A 15,163-nucleotide genomic window follows, 5' to 3' on the forward strand; every position below is an offset into this window, starting at 1 on the left:
CCCCTTCATCCAGGGACTCCGGCGAATTACCACTCTTGACGTCGCCAGTCCCTTCCTCCAGGGACTCCGGCGAATTACCACTCTTGACGTCGCCAGCCCCTTCTTCCAGGGACTCCGGCGAATTACCATTCTTGACATCGCCAGTCCCTTCCTCCAGGGACTCCGGCGAATTACCACTCTTGACGTCGCCAGCCCCATCCTCCAGGGGCAACGGCAAATTGGCACTCTTGACGTCGCCAGCCCCTTCATCCAGGGACTCCGGCGAATTGCCACTCTCGACGTCACCGGCTTCTTCCTCCAGGGGCACCGGCGAATTGGCACTCTCGACGTCGCCAGCCCCTTCCTCCAGGGACTCCGGCGAATTGCCTCTCTCGACGTCGCCAGTCCCATCTTCCAGGGACTCCGGCGAAATACCACTCTCGACGTCGCCGGCCCCGTCTTCCTCGAGCGCCGGAGCATCGTCGCCACTTCTGGGCGGGCAGGCGCTTGGGAGAGCGGTGCTTGGGAGAGCGGTGCTTGGGAGAGCGGTGCTTGGGAGAGCGGTGCTTGGGAGAGCGGTGCTTGGGAGAGCGGTGCTTGGGAGAGCGGTGCTTGGGAGAGCGGTGCTTGGGAGAGCGGTGCTTGGGAGAGCGGTGCTTGGGAGAGCGGTGCTTGGGAGAGCGGTGTTTGGGAGAGCGGTGTTTGGGAGAGCGGTGCTTGGGAGAGCGGTGCTTGGGAGAGCGGTGCTAGAATGGCCGTCCGTCACCAGAAACCTGATCCGTGGCTTCGGTACGGGTGCGACCGGCGATCCCAAAGGCAACGGGAGTAATTTGCGTGGCCTTGGCACAGGAGCTTGGGGCACTTGAAACGGCGCGCTGGGCCGAGTAACTTCGGCCACTTGGACAGGCGTGGTCGGCCGAGTGACTTCGGGCACTTGGACAGGCGTGGTCGGCCGAGTGACTTCGGCCACTTGGAACGGGGAGGGCTGCATAGTCCTTAGGAGCTGCTGGTACAGCGTGGTCGGCCGAGTAACTTCGGGCACTTGGAAAGGCGTGGTCGGCCGAGTAACTTCGGGCACTTGGAAAGGCGTGGTCGGCCGAGTAACTTCGGGCCCTTGGAAAGGCGTGGTCGGCCGAGGAGCTTGGAGGGACGTGGTCGGAAAAGGAGCTTGGACGGACGTGGTCGGGCGCGTAACTTGGACAGTGGTTAGTGTGTCCAGGCATTGCTTTCGCTTCGCTCTACGGCGTGGCGCTCGGCGCCTCCTCTGGGAGGATTGCACAGCACCCCCGCCATCACGTCGTGCCCCATAATTGGTGGTTAGCCCACTCTGTAATTGCTGGTCGGGGTATTTGTAATAGGAATTATCGGGGGAACAATCGGAATAATCCTCCTCCAGTGGAAGGTCTCGGGGTCCGAATTGGTCAAAGAATTCATCATCGGATTCCGAAACGCCAGCGAAAAAATCAATTTCCTCAACGATGTCCTCCTCACCAGAATCTTCAGGCTCCCTCCATGGTGAATCAATTCCTCTGGGCATAGGCATAAGGTAACTTGGGCGCTCTCTGGTGGTTGTACGCACCTGGGCATCATGATGAAACGGTAAAGGCTTCCCAGGGCGACGTGCATAGCAGTGGTGGGGCGCATGAGCACGCTGCGGCTCCAACTCTCCCACCAGCCGTGGCTCATCTCCAGCAATGATGTGCCTGAGAGCCCCGCACCACGGTGTGTTCATTACAAAATTCCTAAACGATTCTGAGGGGTTACTTATACATTCCAAGCAGTCCGGTGTCTTCGAGGTGGATGGTTTGCGTCGCCGAGTGCGTCGGCGCGAGCGTGGGTGGCGCTCCGCTGGGTCCATATTGGTTGGATCGTGCTGTTACGATCTCGTCGCGTAGTGCGACGCGATCGTGGAGAAGTTGAACCCAGATGCAGAGTCGCCGAAGTAAATGGAAAGGTGAGGCAGATCTGTAGCTCTTGTAGGTTGATTTAATAAACGGGGTAACATAACTTAAACAACTTGGCTTGACCACTCATTACAAACGAAAAGAACATGCGGCGTGGCGTCAAATGGAAACAACAATTACTACGAGGATTAACAGGAAACGAAACCAGAACTAACCCAGGCGATCCGACAGCGTCCACAGAAAATCATAATGCTTAAATACCAAAAATAATCTAATCACGTAATTAGTGACAGCTGATAGTTATCGTGACGTCATGCCAGGAAAGGCAATCCAACCACTCCTGACACCCTCTGGTGACATGTCTGAGTGATTGCCCATTGTGTTCAGCTGTTGTTTATCCGACCCTGGTGTATTACCTGCCTGCTCTCTCATCTTTTTCCCAGGTGCTCCTAATTCTCTTGTCAACCGATGTCAGTCTATTTAAACCCCACATGTCATTTGTTGGATCATCTGCCTTATTTGCCTAGCCATGTGTCTGCGCTACCCAATTCTTCGATTCCCCGTGTTTCCCCGAGTCAGGTACCTGTGGCCTAGGTCTAGTGGTATGATTCTCGCCTTGGGTGCAACAGGTCCCGGGTTAGACTCCCTGACGAGCCCTACAAACTTGGAACAGTAATTTTGACGGGAATCTGGCACATTGGTAACCATTGAGAATCAAAGGGTCAACTAACATGTACTTGTGGCTCGTTGGTCTAGTGGTATGATTCTCACATGGGGCGCGAGAGATCCCTGGTCCGACTCTCAGACGAGTCCTGAAATCATGGAACTGTGACTTTGATGGGAATCTGGCACATTGGTAACCATTGAGAATCAAAGGGTCAAAGTATCATTTACCTGTGGCTTGTTGGTCTAGTGGTATGATTCTCACTTAGGGTGCGAGAGGTCCCGGGTTCAACTCCCGGACGAGCGCTGCAATCTTGGAACTGTGACTTTGATGGGAATCTGGCACATTGGTAACAATTGGGAATCAAATGGTCAACTAACATGTACCTGAGGAGGTATGATTCTTGATTTGGGTGCAAGAGGTCCGGGGTTCGACTCCCGGATGAGCCCTGCCAACTCGGAACAGTGAACTTGATGGGTATCTGGCACTTGGTAACCATTGAGAATCAAAGGGTCAAAGTATCATTTGCCTGTGGCTCGTTGGTCTAGTGGTATGATTCTCGCTTAGGCTGCGAGAGGTCCTAGGTCCGACTTCCAGGCGAGCCCTGCAATCTTGGAACTGTGACTTGACGGAAATCTGGCACATAGGTAACCATTGAGAATCAAAGGGTCAAAATATCCTCTGCCTGTGGCTCGTTAGTCTAGTGGTATGATTCTCGCTTTGGGTGCGAGAGGTCCCGGGTCCAACTCCCGGACGAGCCCTGCAAACTTGGAACAGTAGTTTTGGACGGGAATCTGGCACATAGGTAACCATTGAGAATTGAAGGGTCAAAACATCCTGTACCTGTGGCTCGTTGGTCTAGTGGTATGATTCTCGCTTTGGGTGCAAGAGGTCCCTGGTTCGACTCCCGGACGAGCCCTGCAATGTTGGAACAGTAATTTTGACGAGAATCTGGCACATAGGTAACCATTGAGAATTGAAGGGTCAAATATTCAGTACCTGTGGCTCGTTGATCTAGTGGTATGATTCTCGCTTAGGCTACGAGAGGTCTCGGGTCTGATTCTCGAACGAGCCCTGCAATCTTGGAACTGTGTCTTTGACGGGAATCTGGCACATTGGTAACCATTGAGAATGAAAGGGTCGAAATATCCTGTGCCTGTGGCTCGTTGGTCTAGTGGTATGATTCTCGCTTAGGGTACGAGAGGTCTCGGGTCTGATTCTCGAACGAGCCCTGCAATCTTGGAACTGTGTCTTTGACGGGAATCTGGCACATTGGTAACCATTGAGAATGAAAGGGTCGAAATATCTTGTGCCTCTGGCTCGTTGGTCTAGTGGTATGATTCTCGCTTAGGGTGCGAGAGGTCCCGGGTTCGACTCCCGGACAAGCCCTGCAATCTTGAAACTGTGACTTTGCTGGGAATCTGGCACGTTTTTAACCACTGGGAATCAGAGGGTCACCAGACCTGCAATTGTGGCTCGTTGGTCTGGTGGTATGGTTCTCGCTTTGAGTCTGAGAGGTGGCTTGTTGGTTTAGTGGTATGATTCTCACTTTGGGTTTAAGAGGAACCTTACTAAACAGACTAACCCAGCTTTCAGATGAGCTCTCCATTTTTGGAATTCTGACATTGAATCTGGCACATTAGTGACCATTTGAGGACCAAAGGGTAATGTTGCCCACGCCTGTGGCTTGTTGGTCTAGTAACTAGACCAACAAGCCACAGGCGTGGGCAACATTACCCTTTGGTCCTCAAATGGTCACTAAAAAAAGCAATCATACTACTAGACTCTAGTAGTATGATTCTCGCTTTGTGTTTTACCAATTTCGTCATACGCAGCTGGATATGATGACAATTAGGCTTTTTGTAAAGTCAATGATGAACACACACACACCCACACCGACACACACACCCACACACACATTAAAATCATTTAAATAAAACAGTTATTTATCAAACAGAAGATCGGATGAATTCGTAAACATAGAGTAACAATAGTTTGTGCTAAGTTATGTATAGTTGCTCTTTACATTCAGAAGTGTAATATATATATATATATATATATATATATATATATATATATATATATATATATATATATATATATATATATATATATATATATATATATATATATATATATATATATATATATATATATATATATATATATATATATATATATATATATATATATATTGCATGGTTAAAATATACTGCAGTTCCAATCAAAAGTAAACGCTCATTTTCCTCAACCTTAATTACCTTCACTCGTTGATTCCATCCGTGATGCCGTGTTGACAGTATCTCCAAATAAGCAGTAACGAGGCATTTTTGTTCCAACCACACCAGCCACAGCATACCCTGATGACACAAATCACTACAATCTTCACCAAGTAGATTTACATTTGGCATAAAATGCTTGTTAAGAGGGAGATGTGTGGATGCCTGCACGAATCTTCAGCCCAAAATATCACTACCATGATAAGGCAAACGTACACGGATTAACTAACATGCTTCTAGTATTCCAGTCCATCGACCCTTGCCAACAAACCTGAAGTAGACGGTGGCGTTGAAAAAGGTCTGGGCTTTCGCAGTTGGACCTTGGCGAAGATCATCGGCAACTGGGTTTGGTAACATACCTGTAGATGAAATAGATGACGGATATAGAACTTTTGGGGATTAGCGTGAGGAAGTTGTATTTTGTACACACACCAATGGAATGCAGCACAAGCAAATGTTCGGTCTCCACCCATTGAATTGAATTCACTGACATGTTGTGATCTGTGTTTCTTGCAGAATGGCTTGCATCTTTAATCAACAGCAACACTTACTGTATAACAAGAGATCAGTCTTTTGGTTTTCTTGAAGAAGGTCCTGTGGTACGATGCTTTCCGGATGTTTGCTGTACTTCTCCATCTGCAACGAATGAACCTTTTTTTGGTCATAGGTCCACGTTCATGCATTTTTGTGGCTACAAGCTACATTTTAAAAGGATGCTTACCAGATTCATCATCATGTCTACGGGGCTGACTTCATGTGGGTTCATCTTATCCAGCATCTTCTTGATCTGCTCAAATGCGGGCCTCGTGGTGAGCTTGTGAGACCAACACTTGATAAGCTGTTATGATTTACACCATGCAATACGTACAGAACAGTAAGTGGTCATCTTGCTACAGACTGCAGCAAACAGTTGACTATATATGAATTTGGTTTCACTCGAAAAGCAGACAAAAAATGTGTATGCATTACGATATGGTTATACCTTGGGCAGTCGACGTCGTTTTTATCCTGGTTTGAGCTCAGGCAGAGGAGGGCGCCATGTGACATCCATCCTCACTCCCTCTGCCTTGTCCGAGTAGCTATCTCCACCAAGATCATGGGGTAACTGAAAGGACAAAGATAGGTCCGTTTTCCCACGTTTTTAGGAACCATTGATTGTATACAGGAACAAATCTGACTATACTTCACATGCTCTTTAAGTGGCTACTGCCTGAATTTTTCATTCATTCTTTTTCAATACCTCGTATCCTCCCAAGTGTCGTAGGGGGTGCTAGAGCCTGTCCCAGCTAACTATGTATAGGCACCAGGCAGAGTACACCTTGAATTGGTGGCCACCCTATCGCAGGGCAAAAGATGGACAACATACCTAGGGGGATTTAGTGTTCACCTCATTTACCGTGCGTGTTTTGCAGATATGGGAGGATATGGGAGGAACCCGGAATACCCAGCGATAACCCATGTAAGCCCAGAGAGAACTCCACACAGGAAGATCGGACCTGGGATCAATCCCTCCATCTCAGAAATGTGAGGACACCACTCACCCACCTGGCTGCCCTCCAATTACCTTCAACTTTGTAGATTTTAAATCCACACCGGGTGGGCTGGTTCCAAGAAGGACCTCCGGAGCACAGTAGACACGGTTTATGTCGCCACAAGTGAACGCATTGCTGGCCTCGTCAAAGTCCTCCTTTTTCTGTACAAAGTCAGGCCATAATCTATACAAGGGGGAAATGGAATGGATTATTAAACTTGACTTTGTATTTTGCTCATTGCTGTTTTTGACCTGAGAACTTGCAAACCCAGCGGTCATCAATAACAGTTTCTGGAGTGAAGTCGACCATGAAACATCTTGTGTTGGTGAAGGTAGAACATCCCACGGGCAACATCAGTGGCAAATGATAGTCTGTAGAGTAGCACGTAAATACTATTTTGTGTTTAAAGAGATACTGTCAGGAGTGGCTTGGTTGATTGTTATCAGCCGTGGCAATTAGGTGATTATGTTTTCCTGGCTATTTAAGCATTATCAGTTTTGTTGAATGGTTGTCGGATCGACCGGTTTGTTCCCCTTGAGTTTCCACGTTGGTCATGCCGTTCTCTTGACGCCACGCCACGCTGCATATTTAATTTCTGTATTAGTAAGTTTTCAAGCCAAGTTGTTTATGTTTAGTTTTTTTCCCGTTAATTAAACCAAGCAAAAAATGCAACGCAACTGCCTCCCCTTTTCGATCGGCGTCTCCGCATCCGAAGCCACGGACCAGGCTTCCGGTGACGGACGGCCTTTCTAGCGCCGCTCTGCCCGGCGCCGCTCTGCCCGGCGCCGCTCTGCCCGGCGCCGCTCTGCCCGGCGCCGCTCTGCCCGGCGCCGCTCTGCCCGGCGCCGCTCTGCCCGGCGCCGCTCTGCCCGGCGCCGCTCTGCCCGGCGCCGCTCTGCCCGGCACCGCTCTGCCCGGCACCGCTCTGCCCGGCACCGCTCTGCCCAGCGCCTGCCCGTCCAGCGCCTGCCCGCCCAGAAGTGGCGACAATGCTCCGGCGCCCCTGGAGGCAGGGGCCGGCGACGTCGAGAGTGGCAATTCGCCGGTGCCCCTGGAGGAAGGGGCCGGCGACGCCGAAAGAGGCAATGCTCCGGCTTCCCGGGACGATGAAGTTGGCCACCCCCCGAGCAACCAGGGTGAGGTGCCCGATCGTACTAAAGTTCTGGTCTCTCCTAAAGGCAGGAGGCTGGGCCAAGACTTAAAGGACCAGCTGGGACGCCCGCCGGACCGACCACGGCCTCGTCTCGTTTCTGGCCGGCGCGGACGCCCGCCAGACCTGCCATTGCCTCGTCTCGTTTTTGACCGCCGCGGACGCCCGCCGGGTCAACCACAGCCTCGTCTCGTTTCTGGCTGGCATGGACGCCCGCCGGATCGACCTCTCCTTCGTCTGTTCATGGGTGGGTGTGGATGACCCCTGGACAATGCTAAGTCTCCCACCCGCCCTCCATGAGTTTTGTTGAATGGTGGTCGGATCGATCTGTTACCATCACGTCGCGCAGCGCGACGCGATCGGGGGGGAAGGTGCGGAGACGCTGATCGAATAGGGGAGGCACTTGCGTTGCATTTGTTGCTTGGTTTAATTAATGGGAAAAAACTTAACATAAACAACTTGGCTTGAAAACTTACTAATACAGAAATGAAACATGCAGCGTGGCGTGGCGTCAAGAGAACGGCATGACCAACGTGGAAACTCAAGGGGAACAAACCAGACGATCCGACAACCTTCAACAAAAACCATTATGCTTAGCCAGGAAAACTGTTGGGTTTATTCGGTATTACTATTATAAACATAGTTGTATTAAGTCATTTCCTTGTTAAATCATTCCCTTATTATTCTCAGTGTTGCGAGGTCACCAATAACCGCCAAGTCATCTTTAACCTGGACTGCCTGTTCCAGGATGTTTATACAAACAATTCACCCAATCTGAGTCTTTGAGATTCGGTGGTCCCTTTTCTAACGAGGCCAGGGCTATTCGGCCAATAACAAGAATGTTGTTTCTGTTATTTACAACATAGCGACTATACCTCGTGACGCACTTTGGGTTTTTCTTTATGTAATTGTTATATGATTCTTAGGTCAAGGGAAGGCACAATTCTTCTAATCCAAATGTTGTTTGGTCTAGTCTTCTGCCTTGTTATTGGTAAAATACTTTGATTGTTATTGTAGTTCCAGATGTTGTTTTTACTCATACGTGATGAAATGATCAACAACTCTGTAAATTGTTTTGATTCATGGCAATAAGAGTCGTACGAAAATGTCTATTCGAGGAGACGTTCGGAAGTTGTAGGAGAAACTCTGGCTTGCTGAATCTCCCCTCTGAGGTTTTATCCGTGATCCATTCTATTTAATTAAATGTCAATAATTGAATAAGATGTCTGCCTGCAGTTATTGATAATTACGAACGAGGGTAATTTTTACTGAACCTAACAAAAACCGAATCACCTAATTAGCCACGGCTGATAACAATCATGACATCATGCCAGGAGGGGCAACCAAGCCACTCCTGACAGATACATTGACACAGTCAGAGTAAATTTTGTGCTTTGTATGTCTTTCAGTGATGGATAAACAAATAATACATTTAAAAAATAAATTATCTGACCACTTATTCCTGTTGACTACTTATCTATGTCGACTACGATTTATTTATTATGTTGACTAATGATTTATTTCTTATTGATTATACTTGACAGAACAGCAGGGCAAAAGCACAAAGTACAAAGTCAATCAAAGTAAATGGAATCATTAAGAATCACCAAATCAAATCTTTAAGACATACTGCCACGGGCTGCCGATTGAACGGCGCAATCTTGGTTGGGGTAGCTAAAACGGATACCGACTCAAAAAGACGTTGTAAAGTTGTACAAAAACTGGAAGCACACATAGGAACTCTTCCATAAGATGGGGAACTTCTGCAGACTGTGACCGAGGTTGAAATTATGCAGTCACTCTTCCGAGCTTAGCCACACAGTGTGTTGTTATTAGTTCACTTCCCCACTCATTAATGTGGTTGACAACTTGTGTTGATTAGGTTATTAATTATGACTTATTTATTGATTATTGAGTTGTTCATTGTTATTATTTATTTGTGTATTTGCTTGTTGTTGACAACTTATATGTTGATTACGTTATTAATTATGACTTATATATTGATTTTTGACATATTCATTGTTCTTATTTATTTGCCTTTTTGTTTGTTGTTGACAACTTTGTTGATTACGTTATTATGACGTTTTATTTATTGATGATTGAGTTATTTTTACAGTTGACTACAAAAAGCAGTCTTTTGGTGAAGAAATTGAGCTGGAATAAAATGAATCACCTCACAAGCCCTCTTCAAGGTTTGGATTTTTACGAGAGGTCTTATTTCCTAATTCCGTATTATTGCCTATGGAATACTTGCTCCTCTTTCAATATGTGTTTTAACTGACACATATCAAGAAAGTGAAACCAATTTCGTGATAGGCAGCTGTGTATGATGACAACAGAGGCTTTTGATGATTTGATGATAATGATAATAAAGCTTATGTCTGAACAGATGTCTGAACAGAAAAAAACTTTAAAAGATGCTATTATTGTTTGCTGCAATCAACACCTGGCTGGCATCTTCAAATTGCAAATTCCTTGCTACTTTCAAGTAAACCGAAGAAGTGACACATATTTAACAAGATGACAAAACATAGCAGAACAGAACATTCAACAATATCACAAATTAAAACAAAACAGAGACAAAACATTTTAGACAATACAGACTGGTCTAGGTTTCATCTCCAGTGGTTTCCGATCTTTGTATGTGGAGTGTGTGTGTGTGTGTGTGTGTGTGTGTGTGTGTGTGTGTGTGTGTGTGTGTGTGTGTGTGTGTGTGTGTGTGTGTGTGTGTGTGTGTGTGTGTGTGTGTGTGTGTGTGTGTGTGTGTGTGTGTGTGTGTGTGTGTGTGTGTCTCATCGTTTTTATGCCGAATTGATTTTATCTTCAACCTGCACAAGGACAGCAGAGAATGCCTCTAATTGCCAGGGTGGTATACATATACCACATGAGGTATAAAACGTGAGAGTAGGAGCCTAGAAATAATATTAACTTGATTGTTTCTTAACAGAAGGTCAGGGGAAATCGTAAAGGCAGTCCCCCACTCCCAGAAATTATTGCAGGCCAGATCCAGCAAATGTTTATTATTGTGTTTTACAAGAACGATAATCAAAACTAATTAACAGTGTTAGGGGGCACACCATTACTGGAAGTACTGCAATACCAGGTTGATGCAAAGAGTGGAGAGAGCATGCTACAACTCCATCTCCCAGTTCCAAAATTCAATTTAATATATGGTCCTCAGATGGTAGACATATCAGATATTAAACTGATAAGAACAGATCATATACTTGATCTCGGCAAAAGGCCAAGAAGCAATAACTCAGTCAATGTCAGCAAGGACCACTTCTTTCCAGCCATTACAACCTACAGTAATTGTCACATAGATCACATGACACACTTTATACAACACACATACAACCACTCTGTTTGATAACAGGGGGAAAAAAACATGTTTCTTCTCTGTATTTAACTGGAACAAATGCCTCGAGGTCATGTGACTCACAATGGTCCATAGGAAAGTAGCAATAACCTTAACCTATTACCAATCCCTCAAGGTTCTCTGATTGGCAAACACTCTTTTTGCAGTGAAAAGCCATTGATTTATTTGAGCAACATTTGAAAAAAAAATGACAACAAATCAACAACTCCTTCTTAACGTATTACACCTGGTGTTGTGATGAACAACGACAACTTTCCATTAGTACGTCACAAAATGTATCAATTCACAATTCATTTTTCATTCAAATAATATCCATTCCGACTAACCTCAATTGAACAAACACCTCGCAGGCAAAGTAACTAAATAAACAAGAATTGACAGACAACAATTTTTGGTGGATAGAAATTACAAAAAAATGATTTGAAGACTGTAGTACAGATTTACATTTAGTTTCAGCCGGGGATGCAATGGCTGAGCCTCACCTTGAGTGAACCACCTGCCTAATCGTGGTGTCTCCCCTGCCAGGTAAGTGTGCGTTACTCACAGATTAAGCACCCTCTTGTTTGGTGTGCTCGCTGTCTTCATTCACATGCTCGTTTGTAATAACATAGTCATAAATACACACCATGTACAAGGTAATTCTACCGAGAACTAGTAATGTAATAAATGAGTCATAACATCAACTGTCCGGTCTTTATTTTAGCTTTAAAGTATGATTTGAAAAAAATCCCATCATGCACTGCTGCTCTCATACTGAGTCAATTAGCAGCCGCCCCTTTTTTGGAGTAACCCACTTGACAATGGAGCCCCACCTCCCTCCCGGGAAACTTCCTGTTGTTTCTTCGGTTGGGAATGCACAGTGCTACTGACATTGAGTGTTTTGCAGAACATGAATGCAGTCATTAAACATTTGCATGAAACTGCTAATAATGTAATACATTTGTTTTTAGTTTGTCAGGACAATGACTTAAAAAAGGGCCACATTGACTTTAAAAATTTGACAGATCGACCGGGTCAGCGCAAAAAAGTGCAGTATTAACATGCTCATCACTCATCATTAAAGTAAAAAGTATAAAGTACAAAGAAAAGTAAAAAGGAATGTATTAAGAAATATTCAAATGTAATTTAAAAAAGATAGAGTGGCTTTAAAACAACAAAACAAATAAGAGTGGACAGAGCTACTGCCACTGGCTTCCACGTGACGGCGCCATCTCCAAAAAAACTAAATGTTAAAAGGTCTAGCCGCTAGACCACATCCGACCCGCTAGACTCTAGCGGGTCGGATGTGGCCCGCGGGCCGGAGTTTGCCAAAGTCTGAACCAGTACAATATAAGACATCTTCAAATCACACTGTTCTAATCTCTGATAAAATAATGTTTTAAAAATTGAAAACCGAATAGAAATGATTTAGTTATATAAGAGTAATTGCTTTGTCCTTTGTGCTTTTGTATCTTGTTCTGCGGTCTTTGTGACATCATGGTGAAGGGTGCAAGAAAGTTCAACAAGTCGCTGTCCAAACAACTGGCACTCATGGACAAGACGGGATATGACATTCTGCGGCAGAGTGGACAGAGAAAGTATGGCGTACCGCCACCCGGTGAGCGTAAATGACAAACCTGCTGTAAATTCCTTGCGCATACATGTCGTTACTCATGACTGAATTGTGAACCTCTTGAATTGAAAGGTCCAGCACCTCGCTTTCAGGAGTGTCAGGTGTTTGTGGGAAACATTCCCAGAGACATGTATGAATTTGAGCTCGTCCCCCTCTTCAAAACAGCTGGAACCATCTTCGAGCTGAGGCTGACGGTGGAGTTTAGCGGAGAGAAGCGGCGATATGCCTACGTCACGTACACCAAAAAGTACCCCGAATATGAGGCTTAATATCAGGTTTCAACTCTCATATCTGCGATCTGTTTGAGGTTATTCATTATGCTTACTGTGCTCTAGGGAGGAGGCCACGTTAGCGGTTGATATGTTTGACCAGTATGAGGTTCGTCGAGGGAGGTTTCTTGCTGTGTGCCTCACTGTGAACAATTGCCACCTCTTAGCTGGGAACATTCCCACAGAAAAGACCAGGGAGGAGGGCAATAAGGTACATATCAAGGTTTATCTGACTATAGTACTGTATCTTCCACACTATAAGGTGCACCGCACTATAAGGCGCACCGCATTATAAGACGCGCCTTTAATGAATGACATTTTAAAACTTTTTCCATCAATAAAGGCACACCACATTATAAAAGGGGCTGGTGCCAGATTACAAATCACCTTTATGACAACTCCATTCACTCCTAAAATGAATAAAGAACGGTTTTATTATTTTTTCCGAGGTAAAGTAGTAGTATTTTCGACACAGTTTATCTTTTAACACCAGCCAGGTACAACATATAGTCTCATCTCATTTTCTGGACCGCTTTAACCTCATTAGGCTCGTGGAGGGTGCTGGAGCCTATCCCAGCTGACTCCGGACCAGAGGCGGACAACTATGCACTCTCACACCTATACTTAGTGGCAATTTAGAGTGTCCAATCAGCCTACCATAAATGTTTTTGAAATGTGGGAGGAAACCAGACTGGAGTGTATTATATGAACATAAAGTGACTGACTTTTCAACAAAATGGCATCCTGAACTACTGTGGCTTTTAAGTCCTGGCACCCCAAATTTTCCAGGTACCACCCTTCTCCAAGCCTGGCGCACCCGCCTTGAAGGTCTACTGGAGGAGGCTCCCCTGACCTTAACGCCCATGGACTACTTTGATGGGGAGAAGGACTTCCGGCTGAAGCCCGAGGTCCAGCAGAAGCAGTCTACTGATAAGTTTGGCCTCACTCTGGGTGTTCACTTGGGACTGGCTGTGCCACCTAACAACATGATGAGGGCTGGAGTTTGAAGCCTCACTGAATAAAAAATAATTAAAATTTACCTTTTGGATTTTTATATTTCTAATTTTGTGTATATTTTATTTAAAGTCCCTCATTTACCTACTTGAGTGCTAAAATAAGCAGGGCAGTCCACTACTCAAAAGGAAAGATATTGGCTGGGTCTTAAATGGGCTGGAGGATTGCAGCAGGCACACTTGAGATCACTTCAACTATGATACCCACTTTTTTTTTTTTTTACATTTATCTTATTTTTGGATTCACACGACGAGGAGAACAAATCAATGTGTATTTTGTTTGTGTACATTTTTCAGTAAAAATGGAGGTCTTTAGAAGACAGTGCAGTGGTTGAAAAGGAATGATGCTTTGCTGCCAAAAATTCCTTTTGATGAGTCTGAGGAATATCAGACTGCAGTCAATGGGGTGGAAGAGGAATAGGAAAACTGAGGCAATTTCTTCAAACTAATTGAATTGTTAAGAGGATGAAAAAAATATTTTGGACATCTGGCATCAAGTTGTAGTCAATCCTTTAATAGTTTGTGATTTTGAGCAACTAACCATGAGGTCTATCCCAGCTGACTGACAACCATCCACCCTCACATTTATAGCTAGGGGCAAGTTAAAGTGTCTAATCAGCCCTACCATGCATGTTTTTGGAATGTGGGAGGAACCCAGAGTACCAGGAGGAAATCCACAAAGGTGGACTTGACCTGCATTTGAACCGAGGACCCTGCCTTGTTCTAATACTCAATTTACTTAATTAATTCATAAAATCAATACTCAAGTATTAAGACATTGATTGCTAAGACCAGCCAAAAGTTGCCCTCTGGTAAGTAAGAAGAGCACAACATTCTAAATAATCTAATTTTGCTTAATAATCATTTTTTTGGATTCTCCCACAATTACGGGATGTACTTGAATGCCTTAAAAGTGGAAGCTCCGCCCCGCCCCGGCTTACGAGCGAGCTGACGACGGCCACGCACGTGTTTTCTGGCCATGGTGCTCACACCGTAGACGTGTGCTCGATTTCGCCGGTGTGCTTGACCATGCCCACGGCGATGGAATCCTGGCAGATCTCCGGGGCTCATCCTTAAAGCCCAGCTCTATCAATACCAGGTAGCTTGCGGGAATAAACTACGCCATATTTTCCATATCTCCCTCTTTTACCACACCTGAATCAAATGATCAACTCATCCGCAAGCTGTCCAGAAGCTTGATAGCGATCTAGATTATTCTTATCAGGTATGTTGAAAGGGGGAGATACGAAAAGTATCCGGATACGGGCTCTCGAGGACTGGAATTGGCCACCCATGTATTTTCTGATACGCTAGCCGTTAGCATGAACTTTACGCTAGCACGGAAACTAACGCAAGCTAGAGCATGCAAAACTGAGGACGGC

General features: G+C 45.6%; 2 protein-coding genes, 1 long non-coding RNA gene and 5 other non-coding genes across 11 annotated transcripts in view; 5 read left to right on the plus strand and 3 right to left on the minus strand.

The window, feature by feature from the left end:
• Positions 1 to 13,807, plus strand: part of LOC144181119 (putative RNA-binding protein 46) — a 44,626-nt gene extending 30,819 nt beyond the window's left edge. The window contains exons 2-5 of one of the 4 annotated variants that reach the window (XM_077709433.1): positions 12,373 to 12,484; positions 12,572 to 12,746; positions 12,835 to 12,979; positions 13,558 to 13,807. In XM_077709433.1, the coding sequence (XP_077565559.1) occupies positions 12,418 to 12,484; positions 12,572 to 12,746; positions 12,835 to 12,979; positions 13,558 to 13,620 (450 nt within the window). In that variant the 5' untranslated portion in view covers positions 12,373 to 12,417 and the 3' untranslated portion in view covers positions 13,621 to 13,807. Of the gene's footprint in view, positions 1 to 12,150; positions 12,485 to 12,571; positions 12,747 to 12,834; positions 12,980 to 13,503 lie in introns of those variants that run through there. The other 3 variants (XM_077709432.1, XM_077709431.1, XM_077709434.1) reach the window with 3 other exon arrangements.
• trnap-agg (transfer RNA proline (anticodon AGG)) lies at positions 2,782 to 2,854 on the plus strand. Its single transcript has one exon. It is a non-coding gene; the product is annotated as a tRNA-Pro (tRNA).
• On the plus strand, positions 3,237 to 3,308 carry trnap-ugg (transfer RNA proline (anticodon UGG)). The gene has a single exon. It is a non-coding gene; the product is annotated as a tRNA-Pro (tRNA).
• On the plus strand, positions 3,395 to 3,466 carry trnap-ugg (transfer RNA proline (anticodon UGG)). Its single transcript has one exon. It is a non-coding gene; the product is annotated as a tRNA-Pro (tRNA).
• trnap-agg (transfer RNA proline (anticodon AGG)) lies at positions 3,865 to 3,936 on the plus strand. Its single transcript has one exon. It is a non-coding gene; the product is annotated as a tRNA-Pro (tRNA).
• Positions 4,815 to 5,682, minus strand: LOC144181122 (atrial natriuretic peptide receptor 1-like). Its single transcript, XM_077709436.1, has 4 exons — positions 5,548 to 5,682; positions 5,378 to 5,462; positions 5,098 to 5,185; positions 4,815 to 5,019 (listed from the first exon to the last, which is right to left on the minus strand). The coding sequence occupies exons 1-4, from the start codon at positions 5,602 to 5,604 to the stop codon at positions 5,004 to 5,006; spliced, it is 246 nt and encodes an 81-aa protein (XP_077565562.1). The 5' UTR covers positions 5,605 to 5,682; the 3' UTR covers positions 4,815 to 5,003.
• On the minus strand, positions 5,815 to 6,743 carry LOC144181128 (uncharacterized). Its single transcript, XR_013324620.1, has 3 exons — positions 6,610 to 6,743; positions 6,391 to 6,541; positions 5,815 to 5,931 (listed from the first exon to the last, which is right to left on the minus strand). It is a non-coding gene; the product is annotated as an uncharacterized LOC144181128 (long non-coding RNA).
• Positions 10,575 to 10,764, minus strand: LOC144181606 (U2 spliceosomal RNA). Its single transcript, XR_013324715.1, has one exon. It is a non-coding gene; the product is annotated as a U2 spliceosomal RNA (small nuclear RNA).
• Positions 13,808 to 15,163: the final 1,356 nt, after the last annotated feature.

This window comes from Stigmatopora nigra, chromosome 23 (assembly GCF_051989575.1).
Source record: "Stigmatopora nigra isolate UIUO_SnigA chromosome 23, RoL_Snig_1.1, whole genome shotgun sequence".
Taxonomy (NCBI): Eukaryota; Metazoa; Chordata; class Actinopteri; order Syngnathiformes; family Syngnathidae; genus Stigmatopora; species Stigmatopora nigra.

Coding starts and splice junctions, on each gene's coding strand:
- LOC144181122 (XM_077709436.1), bottom strand. CDS start 5,604: ATGCTGGATAAGATGAACCCACATGAAGTCAGCCCCGTAGACATGATG. Junction 5,463..5,547: donor TAGACATGATGATGAATCTG/GTAAGCATCCTT, acceptor CATTCGTTGCAG/ATGGAGAAGTACAGCAAACA. Junction 5,186..5,377: donor GACTGATCTCTTGTTATACA/GTAAGTGTTGCT, acceptor TTTCATCTACAG/GTATGTTACCAAACCCAGTT.